This window comes from Odontesthes bonariensis, chromosome 12, assembly GCF_027942865.1.
Source record: "Odontesthes bonariensis isolate fOdoBon6 chromosome 12, fOdoBon6.hap1, whole genome shotgun sequence".
Taxonomy (NCBI): Eukaryota; Metazoa; Chordata; class Actinopteri; order Atheriniformes; family Atherinopsidae; genus Odontesthes; species Odontesthes bonariensis.
In genome coordinates, this window is record NC_134517.1 from 23804157 (window position 1) to 23830520 (window position 26364).

The 26364-nt window shown below is 39.4% G+C and overlaps 2 protein-coding genes across 3 annotated transcripts; one reads left to right on the top strand and one right to left on the bottom strand.

Annotated features, from left to right (window-relative positions):
* The first annotated feature begins 1417 nt into the window (after positions 1 to 1417).
* LOC142396746 (collagen alpha-2(VI) chain-like) lies at positions 1418 to 17936 on the top strand. 2 transcript variants are annotated; one of them, XM_075479793.1, is made up of 28 exons: positions 1418 to 1587; positions 3417 to 3587; positions 5276 to 5883; positions 5972 to 5992; positions 6567 to 6632; positions 6728 to 6781; positions 6873 to 6917; positions 7033 to 7059; positions 7143 to 7169; positions 7264 to 7308; positions 7386 to 7439; positions 7643 to 7705; positions 10355 to 10417; positions 10508 to 10561; positions 10646 to 10681; positions 10775 to 10837; positions 11355 to 11417; positions 11700 to 11762; positions 11853 to 11915; positions 12011 to 12061; positions 12146 to 12244; positions 13336 to 13398; positions 13495 to 13530; positions 13618 to 13663; positions 13753 to 13905; positions 15195 to 15650; positions 15740 to 15778; positions 15866 to 17936. In XM_075479793.1, exons 2-28 carry the CDS (start codon positions 3422 to 3424, stop codon positions 16465 to 16467), a joined length of 3126 nt encoding a protein of 1041 aa, XP_075335908.1. In that variant the 5' UTR covers positions 1418 to 1587; positions 3417 to 3421; the 3' UTR covers positions 16468 to 17936. The 2 variants fall into 2 exon arrangements, with proteins under 2 accessions (XP_075335908.1, XP_075335910.1); XM_075479795.1 differs by having other exon boundaries at positions 3417 to 3578.
* LOC142396747 (X-ray repair cross-complementing protein 5-like) lies at positions 17576 to 24598 on the bottom strand. The gene is made up of 21 exons (XM_075479796.1): positions 24512 to 24598; positions 24016 to 24129; positions 23718 to 23901; positions 23321 to 23369; positions 23075 to 23197; positions 22611 to 22790; positions 22336 to 22450; positions 22066 to 22204; positions 21848 to 21960; positions 21686 to 21748; positions 21465 to 21602; positions 21268 to 21358; positions 20562 to 20692; positions 20023 to 20219; positions 19793 to 19883; positions 19616 to 19685; positions 19388 to 19497; positions 19157 to 19253; positions 18926 to 18993; positions 18768 to 18842; positions 17576 to 18329 (listed from the first exon to the last, which is right to left on the bottom strand). The coding sequence occupies exons 1-21, from the start codon at positions 24524 to 24526 to the stop codon at positions 18315 to 18317; spliced, it is 2178 nt and encodes a 725-aa protein (XP_075335911.1). The 5' UTR covers positions 24527 to 24598; the 3' UTR covers positions 17576 to 18314.
* Positions 24599 to 26364: the final 1766 nt, after the last annotated feature.

Here is a 26364-nt window from a genome sequence, read left to right on the forward strand (position 1 = left end):
AAGCAATGGTTACACAAGTTTTAATTGTCAGTTCCCTTAACTATCTATTCTATAACTAAAATGAATGGATAATCACACTAATAAGCTTTGTCTTTTTAGATTAACCCAGTATCCCTGCATTAAATGATCATTCTAATGGTAAGACTCCAAGTTCAGCTGTAGTAAGACTTACACTGTAGTTATACACTCCAGAGTCTGGAAGTGCCTTTCATAACATGTTCACCAAAGCATAGCTGCACTTAGTTTGATATACTATGGTTAAATGATGCATAAAATGTGGATCATCAGGACAAGGTAGTGTCACAGAGAGGACAAATCTTTGCTCTTGATTCATTAAAGTATGATTAAAACCATGAAGGCATGAAAAGACACGCGGGTCATCTACGATCATCTATCCATGGGGTAGGACAGGAAAAATGTCTTTCATGAGACAATAAAAAAAATGTATGTTTCACAGCAGTGAGAAGCAAGCTCATGTCGCAGCAGCTGCGATCTTGCCAAATTCTAAAAACAACAAATATTGTTGTATTTTCCCAAGTAAGCTACGTGTCAGTGAAAGGGGAACAAAATTAAATTAAACTTTGGCTACCTTAACAAGTTCCTGATTAAACTGTTTAAATTACAGTGGCACTGTGTGTACCTCATAATGAGTGGTGGGTGGAAAATAGTTTATCCTTTACGTAAAAGATAAACGATAATGCAGTCCTAAAGCTTCACAGAAAAAAGAAATGTAAATGTTTTCATGAGCAAGGAAAAAGGCCCAAATCGAGTCAAACCAAGTGTAAAACATTCCTTAATAAGTAAAAGCTTTGCACACTTCTACACACACACACCACCACACAATGAAGTCTGATATTAGACCAAAAAAAAAGCAGCACATCTTCTCACTTGACAAGTTGTAGCCAGCAAAAGTAGCATTTCTGCTTGAAAATTAGTAATTTATATGCTAACAGAAATAATTGCACACTGCGTTGCTGCCTTTGCTGCTTATCAATGACTCAAATAATTATTTCTTAAGCTGTAATTTTGGATGACTGCAGCAGTTGAATTCCAGCACAACATCTCTCATGCTGTACAGTCTTGAAATCTAAACAGGGAGTGACTGTGAGCAGTTCTTTCCATGTAAGGGTATGCAGCAGTGGGAGTCGATGTGTTTGTAAAGCTGCTCTTTGGAGAGTCTCTGTCTGTGACTCAGAGATATATTCTGTCAGATCAGCTAGATAAATAGGTTACTGCAACATGTTGTATTTAGCCAAATCCACTTCATGTCTCCTGCAGTGTGTCTTCGTTTTGGAGGCTGTGCTGCTGCCTCTGTCCAGCTGCTGTTCCACACGGAAGGCTATCATCTAAACATAATAGGCTATTTAGCGGAGCCCTCCCGCGAGTGCGTTCAAGGGTGCCTGTCCGAGCGCGCGCTACCCCGTGGCGCACACAAGTTCATGAGCTGAGGATATCTGAAACGACCAAGAGTTGACCCCGGATGAGTCGGCTGTTATGGGAACTTTCCTATTGAGATGACTATCTGTGTTGTGTAGACTGTGGAGATTGCTTGAATTTCCTGACACAGGTCGGAGCTCAATTTCTCTGGTGAGTAGCTCTTTATTTTACCTTTGATGAAAAGTTCAGAGCTGTGACATGTGAGCTGCGCTGACAGGCATACAGTTTTATTTAAAAAAAAAAAACCATTAAGGCCGCGCTTTTACTCCACATTATAAGTGAGTTTTGAGGGACTGGGTGAGGGCCACTCGGTTAGGTAGGCTACACTTCCATAATATATTTAAGGTTTTTTTTAATGTTATTTTTTTGTTGTTGTTCATCTTGTGTAGGATCCTGCTATCAAGACTTGAGAGAAAGCACAGACATTAGTAGGTGCGCAATCATGGCTTGTAGCTTTTCTTGTAGCCTAGAGATTGGACTCTTATTAATCCGTAAAGATGTAAGTAAAAGTAGCGGTGATTTGGAAGCATAAAGTAAATGAAAGAATATATAAATATTTATAGGAGACGTATCATATCATTTTTTTCAAAAGTTTACATAATTTGAGTTGATTATATATCTTACTGTGGTCTTGAAATGATCTTAATTATGTTGTTTTAGACATGCAAAAGCTCCTTATCCACCACGGATTAACACCTCTGTCCCCTAGGACTTATTTCAGGGCGTGGACTGACCCACTTGACTCCACGCCACCCCTCTCTTTTGGGTCTGTGTCCTTAGAGATTGGTGGTACTCAGTAACCCTTACAGCACTTCACACTATTATTACACATTATTGTTCTATTATATTATAGTTGAAAATACAGTACCTAGACTAAGATGATATATTTGCATTTAGATAATCATTTCGAAACACCATGTGTCCTGGATTTCATTTATGACTATTTTATGTGTTCCTGTGTTCTTGAGAATAAATGATTTGGGAGCCACAGCAGCACACTGAGGTTACACTAGAAATTTGTGTTAATTTCCAAGCCTTTTTCCAGGTATTTTTTATACCTGGGCTCCATTCTAGAAGCTCATTTATATGACACAAACCTTGTATGCAGTCCTTCAGGCGTCTCATACAAAATGTTTCTCTCTCTTTATCTCCTCCCCTCTCAGGCGTTACTGAAACTTTTACTTGTTCTTGCCTTTGCAGAAGTTCAGAAATCAAAATATCCACCTAGTAAGTAATAAAAGTTCACGTTCTTTTTGGAAAGAGCAACTTCTCAAATCTATCCATACATGTCAGAGCCTAAATCCAGAACGTCCAGAACGTAGTGAATGGCAACAAGTTATAGCGGGATGTTCAGGTTTAATTACATTTCCTCACCTGCTCATTGTGTGGCATAATGGTTGCTGTCATAACCAGATTATTTTTAAACTTGTTTTGGTGCATGTCCCTGTTAAAAGTCTGACTTCATAGAGGTTTAGCTCATAACTTGAAACGTTGGCCACATTTACTATGAAGATTTGACTTTATGTACTTAACAGAAAACTGAGAAAAGAATCATAGGCTGTCATTAATTGGGGTCTTATTTATGTGCTGTTTGTTGATCTTGGCTTACACTTTAGGAAAGGGCGGCTTCCAGTAAAAATATTCCTCACCGTTCCCTTATCAGGTCTTATCCGACATTAATACTCTTCTGGGAGGAGAGCTGTTTACACAAAATCTAATTTAGTTTGAATATTCCTGCAGTGGACGTTGATTTGACTTAACCAGCAAGATGCAACAAAAAGAGTTTACTCAGAAATATTGTTTTCCCTTTTTTCACTGGAATAGTTTGAAACAACCATAAACATTCTTAAGCTCTGTGGAGACACCTCCTGCGAGGCTTCACTTCTCTGACAGCTACTTCCTGCATTTAAATGGAAGAACTCAAAGAACTGTAGAAATATTTCTGTCCACTCTTATTTGCCCATGTCTGTGTGTTTCAGGTAAAATGGAAATGATTTCAGGGTTCATCCTTTTGTGTGTGCTCCAAGCTGCTGTGCCTCAACGTGTCACACCTCGTGGACCTAGACCCATACCTGGGCGAGGTGACAGTCCAGAGCCAACTCCACCTCCACTCCCACCATGGCCCACACCAAAACCTGAAGGTTGTGAGAGTGAGTTATTTTCCGTCAGTGAAATGTAATGATAATGGGAAGTTATTTGGATGTACCTCGTAGAACGTAAGGCCTTTTTTAAAAATTTATACTTACAATGTAAAATCTTTTTTTTTACATTCAGTGATGTAGGATAAAAATGAAAACAAAGTGGGGCAAAAACTGTGAATAGAGCTTGAGTATGACACACTGCAGCCTACGCCTCAAGTGAGGAAAACATTCCTTGTGTTGAAAGAGGTCTTCAGATTTTTCAGCGTACTGAACAGAAAGAAATGAAACTAAAATACCACACTAATCATGAATTGACCACATAAGTGTTCCAATGTAAACAGCTAAATGAGTCTTAGTGATTGAAAGTATTTTTTATGTTCTGTGTGGTTTAATTAGATTATTATTACCGATGCACTGATGTTCAAGCAGGATTTTGCTGCTGTGTTTACAGCTCATTTTAAACTACGATACATGGAAAGCTGACAAAGAGCCTGATTTTTTTTCCAACAAATAGTCCTATTCGTACTACTATTATTGGTAAAAATAAAATTGTTCGAATGATTACAGGCATAATAAGAGCATTGTATTCCATTCACTCTTCCAGTTTATATGCTAAAATCCTAATAACGTACAAATCATCTAGTACATAAGTACAGGCCCATTCAACTGCTGCATAATCTTTGTAACTAGATGGCCGCTCGCAGAGTACATCCACAGAGCATAGTCACCTTTTTATAGTTTCAAAATTGTATGGCTTCTTATTTCATTTGCATCCATCAAGTTTCAGGAAATTATCTTGGTAGTTTTTCTTTATAAATTGATGACAAACATATGAAGAGACAGATAACAGACCAACAAATGGCATCTATGTAAACCACAAATCTCACCTTAATATTGGACTTTTGTATGTTTACATGGACAAATGTTTTTTTAAATCTAATCGAAATCACTTGTGATTACAGATACCAATTCTACTCGTTTACATGGACATTAAATAAAGTGATTAAGTATGCGCCATAAAGCATTTAATCGAAATGGGCACGTGCAAAGCAGTTCTTGCTGCCAATTGAAAGGTGATATAACGAAAGAGGAGGGTAAAAAAGTTATTTGTCAAAAAAAGAAGTAATAAGGAGCCATATTGTCTTCTGCAAGGAATTTTGCATTTCACAGCAATATAAACAGCACATAGGCCTACTTGACCTGCTGTCTATAAACAAGAGAAGAGAATAAGCAGACTTTTACTGCTCAGTTCATTCTTTGCATTTTCCTTGCTGAACTCCCAAGAGTCTGTGGATGAAAGTCAGGAAAAATTTCCAAATGAATCACATTAGTTCTTGAAAGTATGTACTTCAGAAGAGAGGTATATGGCCCCAAATGAGGTGGCCACAAGAGTCCCCATTCCACATTTGCAAATCGTCATTGTGCACTACAAACCTGGCAGTTGTGAGAAATACTCGGTCCGGTTATTCCAACTAGAGAGAAAAAATCTTATGAAATATATACTTGGTTATATTTTCATGTTGATGAACACCCCTCTTAATCGGATGAAATATGTATTATGATCTGACTGAAGTATTTTTATTCTGATTGGACTTTTCATCTGATTAAAAGTGGTTTGTGTAAACACAACTAGTATTAAAGATAACAGTTTGCAGTTTAGTTATTTCATCTTTTGTCAATTTTCTCTCTTCAATCAGGGATAATTGACTGTCCCATCAGGCTGTTTTTCACCATTGACACCTCAGAGACCATAGCCCTGCAGGAGCCCCCACCTGGTAGCCTGGTGGACAGCATCAAGGAATTCACGAGGATATTTGCTCAGAAGCTCTCTGACGAGGAGTACAGGGGCCAGATCCAGATCACTTGGACCTTTGGAGGCCTGCACTTCTCCCAGACGCAGTCGGTCTTTAGCCAGTTTACCACCAAAGAGAACTTCATCAGGAATCTCAGTCGGATCAAATACCTTGGCAAAGGCACTTACATCGACTGTGCCCTCAAGAACATGACTCACCACATGAGCCAACACTATGCAGGGACCAAGGCGGTCCTCTTCTCTGTGGTAATCACTGATGGCCACGTGACAGGGAATCCATGTGCTGGGATCAAATTGATGGGTGAAAAAGCTCGAGAACATGGAATCCAGGTTTTCTCAGTGGCAGCGTCCAGGAGCATCGATGAATTAGGAATGAGAGAGATTGCCAGCTCTCCCACGGAGATGTACCGTGACAACTACATAGTCATGGAGATCGTTAATGGGAAACCAAGACTAAGCACTGAAACCATTGATCGTATCATAAAAGTCATGGTGATCTAAGATCTTTCCTCTCTGTCCGTTCATATTTTAGATTCACTTGTATCGCTATCAGTTACTGACTGTTGTTGTTTCTTTGCAGAAATATCAAGCTTATTTACAGGTAAGAAAGACTATGTGTCATTAACAAAACCAGAGGCTGTTCAGAAACTGTTCCCGCTCAGACACAGGTCCTGCGTTTGTTTCTTCAGGAGAAGTGAACATCAATCTGAAAGATTATCTACCCCATAGTCTCAAGGAAACATTGGACCCATTTAATGCAAGCTTTAACTCTTCTGAATGTTCTGAACAACAACAAGAGAAAGCTTTATTTAAAACATTTTTGTGGTTCAGCAGCACAGTATCAGGCATCCCATATCTCTTGTAGCAAATGAAAATGAAGATGCATGAATTAAATGTTAACTAGATGGTGTGCACTTTACTCGATAGACCTCCGTTGGTAAAATCTACTTTTACTCCATCTACACAACATCACAACATGTCACTCAGGCCCATTCAGAACAATTTCACACAATTAGGACAGATTGTCATTCGTTATGTGAGGATCTTTAACAAACCTGATATTTAGAAACAAGGTGTTAATACATTCTATTTTTAGACTCTCAACCAGCCTTTCTTGTTTTCTACATTTTGATAAAGAATCACATTTCATTTTGCTTTTCTCTTTGAAACTGTAGTGTTTTAAACCCACATGCCAAGAAAGACGTGGGGCTCCTGGAGGACGAGGACTTTCAGGTCAAAAAGTGAGTATAAAAAGACTAGGAATAATAGCAAAGTCTGTAATGTTTTTTCTGCTTGCTTGATTTGATGAAATGTCAACGTTTCTGCTCTTTTCTAGGGTACAAAAGGAGACAGAGGCAATATAGGGCCAAAAGGTGAAAAGGGGCACCAGGTTTGTAGCAAAAACATCTAGAACCTTAAAAAAATATTTAGAAATATATTTTATTATAAATTATAGCTGCATATAATTTCTTAAATTTCAGGGTGATGCTGGGATTGAGGGTCCAATTGGACGACCTGGCACAAAGGTTTGCTGAGACATACTAGTTGATGATTTTTGGTGTCACATACTGCAGTTACATAAAATGTTTTTTTGTTTTTTTTAAATCTTTTTTTAATTTGTCCTTCTTTGCTTTTGCCCAGGGAGAAATTGGTTTTAAAGGTGAAAAGGTGAGAGCTAAATCTTCTTTTTGTTCATCTGAGAAACTGAATTCGATGTTGTTGGGATTGATGGGTTTGATTTATCTCAACAGGGTGACGTTGGATTGAGTGGTGCGAGGGTATTTTAACGTTATTCTTCCCTAACATTAAACATATTCATATTCAGCTCAATTGTAGTGTATACATTAAGTTTATTTGCGTTGCAACACTCAGGGCGTGGCAGGTGCTCCTGGCTGGAACGGAACGGATGGACAAAAGGTGAGTGTTGATACGTGTGCCATGACCTCAGGATGTTTGAAACATCGATGTCACATAAAAGTCTGTGAACTCTTCAGGGCAAACAAGGCCGAATTGGAGCAGCTGGCTGCAAAGGGGATCCAGGCGACAAGGTAAGTCAAATTTCTGACCTTTTGTTCGCATCACTGCCAGTACACACTGCCATGCAGATTATATTCAACAGGTTGAATGCGGAATATTTTGATCAAGGTGAGAATGTTCATCATTCATCAACCACATTGCAAGTTTTGTTTCATCTTTTTTTTTTAGCTTGTCTGGTTTATTAAACCTTTGACTTATTGTCTGTTACCAAAAGGGACCTGATGGCTACCAAGGAAAGGTTGGTGACTCTGGGCCACCTGGTGACAATGGAGAAAAGGTGAGAATCAAATCCTAACTATGATCTATTTATTTAGTTTCAAGGGGAACAAAATAAATAACAGTGTAGTATTTGCAGACTTAATTGGAGAATTGTATTTTGATGAAATGGGTAAATCAGTCAGACTGAAATATGTACAGTAAATGAATGACTTCCAGACACAGAATATCGGAACCGCTGCAGCAACCTGAAAAAGTTTGCGTGCTCGCTTCAGCTGAAAGGTGGCACATTACAAGAACCATTTCCAATTTAACATAGCTGTCAGAGCAGCTGAACAATGTGCTCTGCCAAAGGAAAAAAAGAAAATGAGGGCTGATTACAGTTGGCAAACATGGACAAACAAAGTGGTGTCAAATTAAAAAAATTACTTGATTATCAGTACGCTGCAGTAAGTCAGAAAAGTTATTCTTACAAAGATTAGACTTCACTGCAGTAAGATCGACTGGTTCAGGACCTCTTTGTCATCCTTCATCTCCAGTGAGCATTTCATTTTGTATGCACTCGGTGTCTCGTGTTGTGTTCACTGATGGCTGACTCCCAAGCAAGCAAATCAATAAAACTTTTAGAATTAGGATTGGCGACTTCCTGTGCCAGCCAGAAAAACAGCACAAGAAAATATGAGGTTTTTTTTTTATACTCATATAAACACAGGTTTCTGTTTGTCGAAATACTAAAAGCAATAAAAAGCAAGCAAACAGAAAATATGAACACAAAGACGGGTTGCAAAAATAAAGTAAAAACAAAATTGCAACAGTATGAAGCATTGATTGAGCACACCTCCCACACACATTGATCTGCACACACACACACACACACACACACACACACACACACAGTGTTTTTTGTGTAATTAGGCAAACACCATAAACCTTTGTGACCTGGATATCTATGTGAAAGCAGAGAGTGTGTGGAGCACCTGATAGGCTTCATTCAGGCAGTATGACTTTTAGCTGTATGATTTGCAGACTTGATGGAAGCAGATCTGAACAATGTTTACTATACATCATTTCAAACTTATTATACTAAGTGAGTGGTAGATGCAGCCTTCGGTGTAAGTGGCAGAGAGCTCTACTCAAGACTCTAGTCTTGTCTCAGAAAATAGTCTTGTGGGAACACTGCAGTATGTGAGGGGAAAATGAAAACGGAAGGCAGCCAGCTTGATGGCACCCCCCCACTCCAACCCTTTGATAGACAAATCTGAGTTGAAGGATAGACTGAATATTATATAGTCTGAACAGAGCTGTGGAACTGCTAAACATGTGAGTTTAACTTGCACACACGTAACAGACATTACTGTTGCAGCTAGTTAACCTCGCTGTGTTCCATCAAGGAGACATGTTAAACTATTATATCTTTTTTTATTATTATTATTATATCACCTAAATATAACAGAGTGATGACAAGGGCAAAACAAATGGCAACTATAACAAGCAAACTGTTTCATATTCCATTTTTAGATTTAACTCTGTAGATGTATGACTTGGCAGCCATTTCTGTAGTTCTTTCATCATTGTATTAAACACAAATAGCTCTTGGACTGATGTAAGTGGTCCTTACACTGCCTGTTATAGGCTGAGTGATAGCAAAGATATTAGTTTTCTAGCTTTTTCTTTCCAATGTTTCAAAGTGCTTTACAAAAAGGTATAGTATGAGTTATCTAGTGTCTGAGTTCAGTGGTCAGTAAGTTCCACGTACAATGCAAGTTCTAATGGAAAAGGCCCGATCTTTGTCCCAAACTGTGACCTAAGAAAGGTTAGCAGGGTACTATCTGTGGATACCAGTGGTCAGGAGGGAAGATACCAGGTCAATATGTAGGATCAGTATTAGATTTGACAGGAAGCCAGAGCAGGGAAGCAAGCGCAGGGATGACCACGCCTTTTTGTCCCAGTAAAGAATAAAGCTGCCATGTTTCGAAACAACTGGAGCCGACAGTATCAACGGATGCATTACATCCAAAAAAAACTAAAAGTGAGCAGTGCCCTCTGTCTGCACTCAGCAGAAAGTCATTGATCACCTTAACAAGAGCTGTTTCTGTACCATTAGGTGCTCTGAAACCAAACTGAAAGCTGTTGAAACCACTTATATCATTGATAAATTACATCAAATGTAGAATAAAAAGGACAGTTTGTGATTGGTTTGTACACACATGAAGGTAAGAGGTCCAAATTAGGTTCCTCTAGCAGCAGATAAACACAGGCACGTTTAAAACTGCCTTGAAAAGAATCAGAGGCATACAAATTTCTAATGTGAATGAGCTTACTGTGGAGAATACTTCATTGTGTGGCTTAATGCAGAAGGAGGAGTGAGGTCACGTGGGAGACGTGAAGTATTTAGTTTATCTGTTGAAACTGAATCTGTCTAAAGTTGGGATCTGATATGAGATATTTTCCACTTTATTCATAAAATGTGTTAGAGATTTTTGAAAATTATGTGACATGAATTTGGCAAAAGCAGTTTAGATGGACTATTATAACAGTTTTGATGAACTGCCAATTAAACTGTCAGGTTTAAGCTGACAAACAAGCATCCAATACAATATTTTCAGTGTCCTGCTAAGTCCGTGTTTTAAATGTAAATGTGTCAATTAATGCCTTTGGTTTTTAATTGTTTTGTTTTGTTTTTAATTTTCCATTTGCTGTGTTACTTTAGGGTGATCCAGGTAACCCTGGGAAGCCAGGCTCTCCAGGCTCTGAGGGTGAGCCAGGACCAAAGGTAACCTTTAAAGTGAAATACAATAGCAAAAAGAACATTTTTTTCTCTTCTTTTAAAGCCGAGTCTCTAACCAGAATCATTGTTTCTTAGGGTGAAAATGGAAGTCCTGGAAATCCAGGGCTACAGGGAGAAAATGGATTTCCGGTAAATTGTCTAATTTGTTTTTAATTGCTTGTGCTATAAAGTATTATTAGATGCTGACTCTTGAATACATCTTCATTCTTTCAGGGAACTATAGGCAATCCTGGACCAAAAGGCGATCTGGTATTTTAAACACTTGTAATCTTAAAAGTTATCTTTTTTTTTTGGAACTTGCTATAGTTTGTTTCTAAATGTGTATTTACCAAATTCTAACAGGGGAGGAGAGGGGATGCTGGAAAAAAGGGGACAGGAGGACCTAATGGGCCAAAAGGGCCAACGGTAAGTTCAGCTTTCAGACAAAGTGACCTTCACTGACTTTATGTGATTTCATGTTTTTAATTTGGGTTTTTAAGCACTTCTGTTGCATTTACAGCTTAATTAACGCGGAAAAGTTGTTGAGTTGAGTTTCAACTGTAGTGTGACTCATTGTACTGTAGAGTGTAAAAAACAGAAAAGATGTTGAGAAGAGCATGAAGGAGAGCAGCTGTCAGTGATCTGAAAGCCAGATAACTCTTTTAGAAGCACTGACAAACAGCTCCAGATTTTACTGACCTTACTGGAGATTTGTACTTTGTGTTTCAGTTTCTCAGCAGGGTCTTACTCTCCAAGCAAACAGCCCTGCTCCACAAAAACTTTTATATTTGTGGTTCTGTGTTGCTATCGATTATTTCTGCAGATTCTCAGTAAAGTTCTTCGCACGTTTCCTTTTTGCCTCCCAGTTCCTGTTGTGTTTTGTGTTCATTGGGCAAAGATTGATGGTGTGGTGTGAATTCTGACACATGCATTTCTTCATAAGGGAGAACGAGGGTCCCAGGGAGGCAGAGGTCAACCTGGGGAATATGGATTCAAGGGCGATAAGGTGAGGAGATCACGCTGTGGGTGGATTTTGGCAGAAGGATGACTCGACAGCCTCTTCAGAAATCAGTGAGCTCTATAGACTGCTAACACTGGAGTTGCCCTGCCAAAATAACTAAAACTGAGCCTGTTATTGTGAAAACACATTCTCCAAGGAAACCATAAACCTTTTAGAATTACTTGTCCAGTATTTTACATTGCCAAATTCACATCAGCATGAGTGTGTGGGGGCTGGGGTCAAAGTAGTGTCCAGTGCAGGTTTTTCTGTTAACTTTCTCTTTTCCAGGGAGACCGGGGGCTACCAGGACCAAGGGGTCCGCCAGGAGGACCAGGGATCCCTGGAAAAAATGTGTGTTGTTTATGATACCATAAATACCAGCTGCACAGTGTTAGAACTCATTTTTTGAGTGGATAGAACTTTTATCTTATGTGACTGCAGGGCACTGTGGGAAATCTGGGAGATCCTGGACCAAGGGGAGACTCTGGGCCACCAGGCCCACAGGTGAGGAGCAGGAACTTCTGTTGATCACTGTCAACAAATAAGTGCTTGTTTGTAAAATGCTACACAATCCCCTGATTGATTTTCCTTTTCCAAAGGGTGACAAAGGAAGATTAGGTTTCAGCTATCCAGGATCAAGAGGATCCCCCGTATGGTTTTATGTTTACTTTCTTAGCTTTCCTGCATGACTTAAATATCTCTGCCTGAGTGTAAATTAATCATGTTTTGTCCAGGGAGACAGAGGTGGACCTGGCAGCAGAGGACCCAGAGGGGGCAGAGGTACATGCGGCGCCAAAGGAGATCCCGGAGATAAAGGACCGCCAGGAGAGGCTGTAAGAATGAAAGAATGTCTGAATGTCTGTTCTTTTAATAAGAGATGCTGACCAGATACACAGAGGCCATTGTTTATGTACTGTAGATCTGCTGAAACGGGGAGAAAGTCTTATCTGAAACTACATATGCCGAGTATGCGGCTGGGCCTGAAGCATTTTAAAGGATGTTTCACATGCATGTGGGGAAGAAGTACTTCCATAAAAGTACCTACACCAGTGTGAAAATAAGTGAATGGCCATGCATTCACATTTTTTCCAAGTAAAAGTACTGAAATATAAGCCTCAACATGTACCCGAAATATCAAGATTAAAAGACCTCATATGCAAAATTGCATATTTAATGATCAGGATGCTTTAATGTATTCATGTATTCATCCCTTTGATGCCAAAGCCGATAATACTACTGTTTAAATATATGTTGGGAATCTCCCCTCAGGGAGCAATTAAGTTTTCTCTTTTTCTAATAACATTACAACATAATTTATTAATTTAGTCTATTTTGTATTGTTAAGCTAAATCCGTTTTAGTCTCTGGTAGTGATTTACAATTTGTTGTTAGATTTTAAGAGAGGCTTCATCAACCTCTGCTTGGGATTGAGACAGAAAACTTTGAGATACAGTTCGTGAAAAGCTGTGCTGCTCGAGCTGAAAATATCTGCAGTGTGTGAAGAGACGTTATGATTGAGTTAAAATTGCCATTTAGAACATCAGAGCATCAGCTTGCCTTTGTGTCCCAGAAAATAGTATATTATTTCTTGAAAGCTGAAAAGCAATACCATAAAGGCCGGTGAATAGTTTTACCAAGTGCAGCTCATAAATGATGACACCACAGCAGCCCCAGGTATCATGTGACTGATGGTGTGTTTCCTTCTTCATCACCACTCAATAATACCTCTGTAACTGAATTGGTCGTTTTTTTTAATATTTTGTTTTCTTTGAAACTGTCAATGTGGCCACAAATACTACCTAAAATTATCTCTAAAAGACCATCAGCTTCTGCCTTTCTGTAAAAGTCTTTGGCAGAATATTCTCAAACATGTGCAGAGGTTATTAGTCAGAGGAATGAGTCACTCCTACTATATTTGTATTTAGGGGGAACCAGGCCAGCCAGGAGAGCCAGGAGAGAGAGGACCAGGAGGAGACCGTGGAGTTGATGTAAGCCACCGCGCAACCACTCAAATAATGACTTGACCATGCATGCAAATTTCAGATCAGGTCTTTTTGCTCTGTCTTTATGCCGTCTCTGTGTAGGGAGGTCCAGGACCTCAGGGCGATTCTGGACTCACTGTGAGTTAACTTAAATCACAGGTATTAATTAAACTACCTTTATTCTCCTCAGTGAATTGCTTCTAACCTGCATACATGTCACCGCAGGAGTGTGATGTCATGATGTACATCAGGGAGACGTGTGGTTGTTGTGGTAAGCAGCAGCATCTCTTCAACATTCAAGCACAGCTTTGCAGACGACATCTGTCAAAGTGCTGATCCTCATCTTCTATTTTGTCTCAGACTGTGAGAAGCACTGTGGAGCTCTGGACATTGTTTTTGTAATCGATAGCTCAGAAAGCGTGGGGCTGACTAACTTTACCCTGGAAAAGAACTTTGTTATCAACACCATCAACAGGCTGGGATCCATGGCCTCCGACCCTGCATCATCAACCGGTACAGTCAAGCAAACACAGAGATACAGAAACTAATCAGTTCCAAAGAGTGACTAATTTAACACAGTTACAGTATTTGGACAGGACCAGGTATTTCAGTTTACACTGAGACTGTTCAATAAGAACTAAATACAGATTTTCAGTGTCACACACTTGATCACCACATTATCCACCTGCCTGTTGGGTTGTCCATTACTACTTATGAAGCCTAAACCAAAGTTAACTTATTCATCTACATCATAAACCTACATTATTGTCTAAAGCCTATAAGAATATGCCACAAGAGTCTGTACAACAAAGTGATAATAATGGGATAATGGCCTCAAATCAGTTTTCAGGCGTTACAAATGTGGCTCTCTTTTAACCTGGCTAGATCCATGGTACTTTATGCTGAGATGTTCAATAGACATTAAAAGTGGCCCCCTAACATGAGATTTTACTTGATGATATCCCAGACAGCAAAAGCAGACTGAAACACCCTTTAAATATAATCAGACGGAAAGAATTATGTCGATGCCTGACACTGACATCAATTTCAAAGCAGTTGATTGATGTGGAATAAATGTTAGATTAACAGCCATTACTGAACTAATATCCAACTGACATCTAAAAAGTCCATCTGTGCTGCACGGAAATATTGTTGATGAAATGTTGACATTTGATTCGTCAGATTGAACCATAATACAGTGCTGATTCAAAGGCGTCTTCTCAGCAATCAACCTAAATATGTCGATTCTAATCTCAGGGTATCTGTGAAACATGCAAACCTGTTGAGCCATGCATCATACCACCAAAAAACAAAAAGCTCTGCAGTCATAGTATCACTGTGTGCAATGCATAACTCTTGATGAGTTACACTTCATGAGTTTGAGGCGCGCAGTGCCTTATTGGAGAAGTCTGGGTTAACAAACAACGTTGATAAACCACTATCCTGGTACCCATTATGTTCTTGGTATATTTTAGTTCCTGTAGTGCTAGTTGCATTGAACAATTTTAGTTTGCCGTTAAGACAGTCCTTGGGGACTCTAGTGTACTTATAAATTAATCCCACAACCATCCTGCTGCTATACAGTAGCATTGTGTGTGGTTGAAAAGTAGCACCCAACAAATGCCCTGCTTGCATCTGAAAAACTGCAGTAAAAGTAATAAGACCAAAAAAAAAAAAATCGATAATGCATTTTCAATGAATTGCAAACCTCCAGACATTTTCTGGGATTTGTTGAGAAAAAGCTATTTTCTTTTTCTTTAAAGCAGGACTCACATTTCATCTGTGGTTTCTTTATCTTCTAGGCACAAGGGTTGGAGTTGTACAGTTCAGTCACAACGGGACCTTTGAGGCTATTCGTCTGGACGACGCTAAAATAAACTCCATGTCTGCCTTTAAAACAGCTGTGAAGAATCTACAGTGGATTGCTGGGGGAACCTTTACACCATCTGCTCTCAAGTTTGCCTACGACAACCTCATTAGGGACAGTAAGAGAGCCCGCGCAAATGTGTCTGTCATAGTGGTCACAGACGGCCGATTTGACCCTCGTGACGATGACAGTCAGCTCAGGTACCTTTGCGATGACCCCAGAGTGGTGGTGAATGCCATCGGCGTAGGTGATATGTTTGATAAGAGACATGACAGCGAGACACTTTTGTCAATAGCATGCAACAATAAGAACCAAACCACTGAGATGAGGCAGTTCACTGACTTGGTGGCCGAGGAATTTATAGTGAAGATGGAAACTGTGCTCTGTCCTAGTAAGTCTGTCCCAGTACACCCAGTTCAATGACAATACTGGCCCCGTTTGTCTAAGCTACAGTGTATGTCTATTTGTCCTCCCTTTCAGATCCAGTGATTAAGTGCCCAGATCTCCCATGTAAAAGTGGTGGGTTTTATCAATAACTTGTATATTGGTTTGTGCTGGAATGAAGTGCAGTTCAGTAAGTGATTTCTTTGTCCTCTTTTATTACAGAGCCAGATTTAGCTCCATGTGTTGGGCGGCCAGTGGATTTGGTTTTCCTACTAGATGGCTCAGAGCGCCTCGGGATGGAGAACTTTCAACTAGTGCGTGAATTTGTCCAGAAGGTGGCAGACAAACTGATAATGGCCAGGACCAAGAATGATCGAATGCGGGCCCGTCTGGCACTGATAGAGTTTGGCAAGAAGAACGAGAATCATGTCGCCTTCCCTCTCACACATGACCCTGCTATCATTACTACTGGAATATCGAGCTTACCTTACCTGGATTCCTCCTCTTGCACGGGGCCTGCTATCACTGACACCATTGGCAGCATCTTGGGCAAAGGAAGTACTCGCAAGACGAGACGAGGTGCTGAGATTTCATTTGTTTTCATCACAGATGGCATCACTAACAGCAGTAGCCTGGATGAGGCGGTTAGTGCAATGCGCAAGGAACAGATTATCTCCACAGTGATAGCCACAGGAAGTGATGTTGACCAAGAAATCCTAACGAAACTTGCATTGAATGATCAGGACGCCATCTTCAAAGTGCAAAAATTCTCTGATCTGTTACGATCCAGCATGTTTGACCGTTTTATCCGGTGGGTCTGTTAAAGAGATATGCTCATATGAGCATCATACTGGTGCTATTGCTGAGTTAACATTTTGAATGTTGATTCCTGTTTATTTCAACCAAGTGTAAACTTGTGTCCCCACTAATGATCATTGTGGCTCTATGGTCATGTCAGCTTGGTGCGCTCCACCTCTATAGTAGATTTTGGGAGATAAGAAGTTGCATATTTGTTTTAAATAATTGTCGGAATGAAGAAGCAAAACTTTCCCCCCAAAAAAGTAAATAAATAAACTTACTAGGATTGTTTTGAAAAAAGTTTTAGTTCAAGTCTGATTGAAATCAAAGACAGAAATGAGCTGTCGGTAACAGCTGACTTACTAACTGCTTTAGCTCAGTATGGGGGATCATCTCAGCCAGTTTTTAATTAGTGTCTTGAGGTGCTTAAGTCTTTGCATCTACAATCATATTAAAAAGACTTGCAATCACCTTTGAAATGGTCAGTAAGTGATGGTGAATATGCTTGTGATTAGGTTAGTTGCAAACTGTAACCAAAGAAAAGATGTTATGTGCAGCTGGAAAAAAAGTCAAGTCAAACAAACAGATCCATCTGCTGACATAAACACTATGAAGATGTTAAGATGTAAATTCTGTGTTAGCTGGCAAAGTAGCCAGGACCTACAGCCGAGTAATGGGTGAAACAACTGAGCTGAAATCAGTTATTTAAAAAAAAAACATGTCATTAGTATACTTACATGTCATGAGTCCACATTGGCCAAACAAAGTGAGATGATGGGTCTAATCTTTTAGGAATATATGCTATCAAAATACAAATACAGCCCAGCTCAGACACAACTCGTCAGGAACATGAGCGGTGACCAAGTAAAAGTGTGCGGTTGTACCGGTGGGAAACATTGAGAAGAAACTGTAACCATTTATTTTTTTTTCTCTCAGGAAAGGGAATATGTGTGGCGATAATAGTAAAAAAAAAAATAAAAAATAAACTTTTAAGTTTTTCTCACACGGTAATATAGACAAGGAACACAAAAACAGCCAGCATGTGTGTTGCGGTGTTGTCGCTGAGATGGAAATAACACAGACCAGATTCAGATTGTTCACATGGACATAAAAAAAGAAAATATCAAGCAGTGGTTCTCAGAAGCATAATGAGATGTTTATAATTCATGTAAAACAAACAGTTTTTGTTGAACACTGTTGTCAACAACACTTCATTTCCTAAAATCTACTACAAATATGTAAAGTCAACATTTCCCATAGAGCAAGAGCAGGCACATTCATGGGAAAAACACCATGTTGAAATGAACTGGAATTATCTTTCAAACTTGAGACTGGTTTATTATGACTGCTATGCACTGTACAATTTGCAAATGATGTCACGGCATTGTGCTTAAAAAACAACATTTTTTACACAAAAATATTATACAAAACATATATTTGTAATCGTTGAGCTTTACTTATTTAACATAATAAACATTCAGTTTGGTGGACTCAATAGGGTTTCTAGTGCATGAAAATCCTGAATTTTAAGTACTCGCTGTATCCAACATTACGGCAAACTATAATGGAACTACAGGAGATTTGCAAAAAGACACAATAAATTGAACATTTGAAACTGGACCAAAAGAATTAAATCTCATATACCTGGAATATTTTTTTTTTATCAATTCTAAGGAAAGCATTTCTACAAAGAATGTTGACTTAAATGCCGCTCTATATAGTGTGCTCGCAGCTACTCGGTGTCACCAGTTACAAAGTATCATGGGCTTCCAAGTGGGACAAAGAACAATGGACGGCTGAACTGGTTTGGTCTGGCTGGGTTCTAAGATTGCATTCTTTCGATTTTCTGCAGACACTCCTCCAGCCTCTCCTCTCACATCATGTCCAGCTGCACAGGAAGAGAGAAAAAACAGAAAGACGTGAGCCTCATTTATAACCGAGGTCTTGGTAGCTACCACACATTGCAGCATGTCCTGCAAAGACACTTAAATATACATTCAAGTCACACTCGTGATGTATTTAAAGCCAACAGACGCTGGATCATACTGGATCCTGGAACTATACCAGAACCAGAATCAGAATCAGCTTTATTGGCCAGGTTTGACTAAACAAACAACGAATTTGACTCCGGTAAAACTTCACTCGCAAAGTACAACACTCAACAATAACATAAAAGAATAAAAATTAGAAATACAGAACAGTAAGAATGGAATTTGAGTGGTAAAATAGGGCTGTGTATGAGAATAATAAATACATTTGCAATAAATAGACACTATGGGTGGGAATGCAATTGTCCAGAGGGGTGTGCGGCTGGGAATGGACTTACCAAGTCATCAACATCTCCAGTGTCTTCAACTGGTGGAGCAGCTTTCTCCTCTTTCTTTTCGTCAGCCACTAGAAACTGTATATTTAGTCTTCAGTCAGTGAAAAGCACAGTTCCAATCATTTTTATCCATATATGCAACTCAAATACATTTAGGTCACCTGACTAGCTTCATTTTTCGAAACCGTGCTTGCTTCAACCTCCTCCTTGCTGATCAAAGTTACAGCATCTGTCCATCAAAGAAAGAAGTCGGCAAACAGAACTTTTTTGTAGATTTCTGCTGTGACTCGAGCATAATTTTACACAGAAATGATGGAAAGGTTTAATTTTGTTTCAGGCGAAGAATAACTTAAGTAAATCCTTGCAGCTCCAAGTAAAAAGTCTTATCGTACCTTGAACAAGCAGGTCCCAGAAGACTTCTAAGCCTCTGTTGGGAATACTCCTTTTCAGGGACTGGAGGTAGCTATTGTACAGACCAGCATTCCCCAGCTGAATTGAGGAAAATATAAAACATTCATATTCTCTTCTACGGTCTTGTAAAAGCTCATACTTACAACACTTGGCCCCAGTTCAAGTCATGAGAAAAGAAACAGACTCTAATCTGACACCCAGTCTTTGCTTACCATGACGGACTGCTCTCTAAAAGCCTGGACACAGGTGATGCTTTTCATATAGTAGTGTGTGTTCTTGTTGCTAAGCAACTGCTCTATCCTGTGAATCAGCTGCTGGCAGACTGGAAGGACACAGGGATCACCACAACCAAACAAAGAGAGAAACATAATTACAAGGCCTGAGCATGAGTCATGGTGGTAGATCAAAGTTTATCGGCTGAAACAGAAAGTGGATCTCACCCTCGTCAAACGGACGACTCTTCTGCTTGATCAGAGTGCGGAAGTCTCTGGCTGGATCCACACTTCCCACCTGGTAAGACAGAGAAATGGAAATCTGTGTCAAGCAAATGAAACCAATTGGTGGATTCCTTTTATGTGCCGTTTTTATAGAGAGAATGTATCTCCTCCGATCCTTACAGAGGTAACAGAGCCTTCAGAGATGTCTGCCAGGTTGTACTCTTCCTCTGCTTCGTCTTCTTTTGCCTTCTTGGCATCGGTCTCCTCGGTGCTATATATGACAAAGTCGGTTGGCTTTAAAATCAGAATATGTATCCAATTTCACTGCAAAAGCTTAAAAGAAAAACTCCATCTTTACATTTCTGACAGCAAAAACACCGTAGCTGTGTGCAAACTGACTCCAAACTTACTCTTTGCCAAAAATCTGAGCGCTAGTCTTCAGCTTCTTTTTCTTCTCCACTTCGGTGAGAGGAAACTTCCTCTTTATCTCCTCCAGTGGAGCTTGGCAGCGTTCATTAATGACCTCAGGGCGATCAACAGCAGCCTTCATCCATGGCTCTATGGGGGGAAGAGGGGTACCAGGGTTGACTGCCCGGTGATGAAGACACTAAAGAAGGAATGGAGGGAGACAGAATAAGTTATAAAGAGGCAATGCTGGTTGAATATTAAGAGCATCTAGGTGGTTAATGTTTCTTTTCTAAGCTTTCTAAGAAAACTTCAGATGTTCAACAAGAAATATAATCATTCTTTTAATTAATACTTTTAATTATCCCAAATAGAGTCAGTTTGCAAACTGAACCTGAAGCAAAAGTGGTTCCCACAGCAACACCATACCTAAACCATAAGGAAGTCAATATTTTGGAAAGCACAGTTAAAAGTCTGTCCTGCAACATAAATGTTGCAAAGAGCTCACAAACCTTCACTGCACTTACAAACTGTTCTCCACTACCTGGAAGTGCCTCTGGAAGGCAGGGTTGGGAATGTGGTGGGGCTTGAACAGGTCCTTCTGTTTTCCATCCACATCTTCCTCTACCAGCATCATAGAGTCAATGAGAGAGTCTACGGCTGACAGCTGCGCGTCTGGAGGAGGCAGAACCAAAAGTTCATCAAGTTCCTTCCTCCATCTCTCTTTACAAACCGAGACCTGAATCACCTTCAAAAAAACTAAAATCTAAAGAAAAAAAAAAAGTTTGACATTTCTTTTAAACATTTATGTGGTTAAACTGTTTTATTGTAAAATACTGAGTTTATATATGAATAAATACATAAATCATTGGGTGTCTTAATGTCATGTCACATCAAGCTCGAAAAGGAACTACATACAAATGCTGACGAGTCTTTTTGGCATAAAATTGATATACAGTGTCAGTCATTTAGTCTGCACCGTGAAATTGTTGAGCTGTTTTGCCAAAAGTAAACAGAACTGAGGATTGGGCCAAATATCCACTGTTGACCTTGTGATAAACAAAGTATTGTGTTTATTTGGGCTCACATAGAAAATATGTTCCCTGCTGAGCTAGTTTTTCCATCTGGAAAAGAGGAGTGGATACAGTTTTTAAGTTTCTGACAAACTTCCTGATGAAGAACCATCTTAAACATGTCATGAAGACGTTCTTAGTTATAGCAGCTGATCTTCAGTAGCTAAGAAATGGTACCTGATGGAGTGATCTTTTTGTTGTTGTCAAGTGAAGGAAACATAAAATGTCTGAGGTCTTCCATGAAGGGCAGTTGGACGTATAGCAGACACTACAGAGGGTGAGAGGAGGGCTGTTAGCTGTGTGCTATTTGACGATTCAGTGAAAAAACTGTGGATACACACGGGAAATTAAGCATTTTGGGTCTGTGATCTGACCTCATAGTCTCGCTTGATACACGGGAAAGCTGCGCCCACTTGAGGATTGCTGCGCCGGTCATAGGCATAACGTACGATGGCCACCATTTTGAGCTCATCCAGTGCGTGTATAAGAGCCGACAGAGCCACGCCCGCATGCTGCTCAGACAGAAAGGTAGAAACAAAGGAGGTCAGAAACTGAATGGTGTCACCAGCAATGTACACACTCTCTACATCCCCACCTCATCATCTTTGCCAGCAAAAATCTTGACAACCTGTGTTCCCATGAACTGATGGCGGAGTACCTACGGACCCAAAAAAAAAGAACATAAAAGACTGGTCTTAAAGCTATATCGTTTTCATATGCCATGTTCAGTCACTGCTGTGATGAATATGTATATTACCAAGTTCTGTTTGGTGAAGCCCAGCACAGCAAAGCACTTCCCATCATGCTTGTATTTCATCTGTTCTTGATCAACTTTGGAGAAGGGGACGATGTCGCTTCCATACCGAAAACCTGCAAACACAAAAGAACTTAAAATGTGACTGGATGCCAAGAGTCAGATATAAGTATGTGTTGAGAAGTAATAGAAAGCACTTTGATCTCAGAGAGCACCCTCACCTTGAATGGTGTCATCCCTCTGCACCTCGGTCTCGTTGTCATCATCCAAACAATAGACTGTCTCTCTCTTCACGTCATCTTTCTGGTTGCTTTGAGCATCAACTGTTACCCACATTTTCTTCAGTTTCTCCTCAGTCACCTGGTCCACATGATATTTCTGAGCTTTATGTGACTGTTACTGATGAGTCATTATCGGTATGTTTGCATGAAATCAAAGAGAACTTGTCAGGCTGATGTGAACCAGGAGTAGTATTTCTCACAATAACTTACTGATTTGTAGCCAACAATACGGATGGACAGAGCGCTGCCAACGGTCAGCTGACAGGGCCAGGCCATGGGTCTCCTTTCAATGCGTTTGAACATACGCAGCTGCTCCATTGCGTTCCTACAGCAAGAATAAAGCAAATGGAAATCAGGTTATGAGACACCATCACGTGCAAGCACCAACTACTTCTAAGTATGTGATTTACAGGTCAAGAATTTAGCAGGGAAGAGGCATAAGAAAACTGTGTTCCAGAAAAACAAAAAATAAGATGCTCTTTAACCTGAAAGTGTAAATTTCATCCAGGCCCTCCTCCTCATCCAAGCTTAGCATGATGTGCTTCACCATGTCCAGGCCGCTCTTCTGCTCCCCAGACAGACCTTTGCCACAACCGGGGTGCCCAGGGCCCCCTCTATCCCCATCGTCTTTGCCCTCCTCATCGTCCTCCACAGGGAAAGGCAAACTGGAAATCAAACCGTTGTAGTTAAAGCCAGAAAATGAAAAGCAGTTGAATGATACAAGTAACTGTATACCTTAAAACTTGGCTAAAGGAGCTTTATCATATTTTTTTTTCAGTTAGAATGCATGAGTCTCTTTAAATCCTTTAAGTGTTAAATAAAACAAGAAGTGTGTATGTGTATGGGGGGGGGGGGTTTGGAGATGTGCAGATACAAAATCCAGTACGATCAAAACATTTATTAACAGAGTCATTTGAAAACGCTAATTCTGAATATGTTTCAAACTTACAAGAACTGCAGGGTGATGTCAGCTTGTTTCAAGTTTTCAATTATGACATCCAGGTTGTCTGGGTTGGCCTGGGTGTTGAGGTCGGACAGGAGGACAATGTTGAGACGATCACACTTCTTCCCCCTTAAAGAAGCACCAAATAATGTCTTTAGCAACAAGTGCACTGATGTACATGAACTCGTGTGAGTTTGAGATTTTTTTCAGTGGCCAGGTGGGATTATCAATTAGTTACAAGCTGTTTCTTACTGAGTTTCTGTCTGAAGAACGTCCATGCAGACTACAAGGGCATCCAGCCCTGTCAAACACGAGTTAAAGAGCTCAAAACATGAGAACATTCAGAAGAAAAGACAACTCAACAAAATCCTCACATAATAAAATTGCTTCTCTTTTGGTTTGGTGCATATTGAGCTTCACTGCTTCACTGTTAAAACTGAATTTCCCTGAATATGTAAATAACTTTGTAAAAAAAACAACTTTTATTTATGCATCCAAATAGATATCATTACTTTGACAAAAGTGAAGCAATTTGACAATAAACAACAAGTATTAAATGAAAAGGTAATTCTGTTATTGTACATTTTGTTTTATGAAATGTTCACCACTTGCTGTGTGTCAACATATTGTAAAGAACTGGAAAGGATACAGTCAGCCTGCTGACTCTCTGGGTGGATCTGATGTTCAATCTCCTCCAGAAGCTCAAAGTCTGGTATCATGAGCTTACGGTGCACTGTGATGTTCTGGTACTGACCATCCTGATCCAGAGGGTTTTTGGTGGCGTCTGTGCCAAACAGAACTAAAGCAAGTTCATCCTTAGTCTCTGCGAAAACCTGACAGAGGAAAAGAAAAAAAAAAAAGGTCCAATGTAAGCTGAAGATAATTGGAACTTTTCTTTTTATAGTGATTTGGGGTTTGTGCCTGGTGTTGCTAAAGTGTTTCTGTACCTGTCGCTGGACAAACTTCTGCATAACTTTTTTGGCAAGCTCAAAGGGGGATTCTTCACCTGGGCCTGAGTTGGACATGGTAAACCCCACATCCATGCACAGCACCAGAGCTGACTGCAGAGAGCAAACATCTCAGGTTCAAGAAACAATTTTGTGGACTTAAGAGGTGACACACATATGACCACTAAACATTTTATTTCTTAATTTACTATGCCATGAGTATATGTTCTCGTGCTGATAACATCGTAACAATTCTATGGTTAAAAACAGCATAAAGTCATATTTGTGAATATCAACTGAGGGTGTGATAGTCTCACTGTTCAGACTCAACATGTCTCAACATGCCACAGCTGTTTAACGTTTAAAGCTCAATAAAACAATAACTATTTATTTCTGCTGTTCAGAAATCGCACAATAAAAAAGGGCATATATTGTCTTACAAATAAGCCCAAGCGTGTAAAAAGTCTTTCAAGAATTAAAAGATAAATTAACTTACTTTGGAACCCGCCATCTTCTTTTATTTCGTTCTTTCAAAGACTGTGTGTTACTCTGTTATGGGTCCGATGTGGAACTGCGTTAACCCCTGGAAACGAAAGGAAGTTCCTGTTTACAGCTTAAATTGCTCTGCAGTTACCTTTACAAGCTTTATCTATCTCTAATGATCGTTGCTCTCACCAAATTTGCATTTACTTTTTAAAAGAAGCTGCTACCCCTTTGTCAATCCTCCTTGATATTGTTCGTGAAGCTAAGCCTAATGAGTGGGTCCAATAAAATGTAGAAATCGGATATAGGTCAAACGCCCTCCAGCGCTTCATAGGCTCTCTGTAAGAATCATGGATGTATTAGTAAGAATATGGAGTCAGTGCTGTTCTGCAAGTGAGTTTACCGACTTGAGCCAAGACTTCAGAAAATAAATTCTATTAATACTGATAAATTAATACATCAGAGTGAATCTGAAAATTATTATGATTAAATTAAAAAAGATATACCTTAATTATAAAGTAATATTAATTAAATGTATGATAATGAACACAGTTGACCCCTAAACGTTAATGCCATTATGGTTAACTTAATCTGACCAAATATATATGAAGAATATGTTCTGCAGCTTGTCAGTTTCTCCTATGGTTGCCAACTAATTGTGTTAAAGATAACTTAAAAGTCACTTAAAACTATTTTGTATCTAGTGGAATTTTATAGATTTTATTCTTAAGCTTGCAGTGCAAAACAAAGTCCTCTATGTGGTCCTTAATTACAAACAACAGCAACAAAAACCATCCCAAAGTAAAAATGAATTGGTGCAGTTTATCATGGACCAAAAGAAAAAGTTAATAGAAAAAATAAGAACAAAATAAAGAGGAAGATAGATGTTTTTCAACGAAAAGAAGGTCCCTTCCCTGTCATTAAAGAGTTATCCTCTTAACTGGTCCTTATTGCAGAGGAGCTGAACATGCCTCTGGTTGAAAACACATCATCAGTATATTGTGTAGAGGATGTTTAGTGTTGTCTAATATGTTCAGCAACATTTAACGCTGCACAGACAGCTCAATTGGCTCCAAAGTAGTCTCCAACAAAGAGCCAATCAAAAAATTGCACTCTCTACCTGTTTTATAAAAGACATGAAAAATATTTTGCTGCAAAAACTGGACCTAAGCTTCCTCAAGAAGTAGAGCCTACTCTGTCCCTTCTTGTAAACAGCCTCAGTGAACACTCAGGTATCTGTAGTCCTCCACCACCTCCATCTCTTCTCTCGGGATGGAAATGGCCTTATTCCTGTTTTTCCCCAAATCCACAAACATCTCATTTGTCTGGTTCTTGTTTAAGATGCAGTGATTATTCAACAATTTTAAATAGCTTTGAAACATTCAAAGACAAAGAACTTGAAATGCTGTAGCTCGACACATTTTCTTTGAATATGGTGCAATATTTTTAATGTTTGCGTTCAAACTGATTTAAAAATGATTCGTTTTTTCTTTTCTGTAATATAATAACCCCATATACTAATTACAAAATTGACATATGATTTGTTTTCATTGGACCGTGTTCTGCGATGTCATTTTAAAGCTTTATCAGTCATTTAACAAAATCAGATTAAAATTGTCCAGAACACAACAAGTTGGTAAATATCTTTTCACTTAACAGTTCTCTTCTCCAGCACACTGTATGTAGTTGTATGGGAGACAATGTATTTTCTTCGGTAAGGATCCCATTGTACCAATGGGGTGTCGATAATCTGTTTTCAAAGCACCCAAAACCCACAGAGCCATCTGCAGCAGTGGATGTTGTGGAGCACAGAAAATAGTGGTGGTCACACTTTGCTCTACAGAGGGAGGTGTGATACTGCTTTAA

Bases quoted from the DNA above. Each gene is read 5' to 3' on its own strand.
- LOC142396747 (XM_075479796.1), bottom strand. The intron at 23,902-24,015 runs GTACAGAAACAC...TTCCTCTGTCAG, and splicing joins AGAAGTTTGTCCAGCGACAG to GTTTTCGCAGAGACTAAGGA. The intron at 19,498-19,615 runs GTGAGATCCACT...GTGTCCTTCCAG, and splicing joins GAGTCGTCCGTTTGACGAGG to TCTGCCAGCAGCTGATTCAC.
- LOC142396746 (XM_075479793.1), top strand. From the start codon at position 3,422: ATGGAAATGATTTCAGGGTTCATCCTTTTGTGTGTGCTCCAAGCTGCT. The intron at 11,916-12,010 runs GTGAGGAGCAGG...CCTTTTCCAAAG, and splicing joins CTGGGCCACCAGGCCCACAG to GGTGACAAAGGAAGATTAGG. The intron at 12,245-13,335 runs GTAAGAATGAAA...ATTTGTATTTAG, and splicing joins AAGGACCGCCAGGAGAGGCT to GGGGAACCAGGCCAGCCAGG.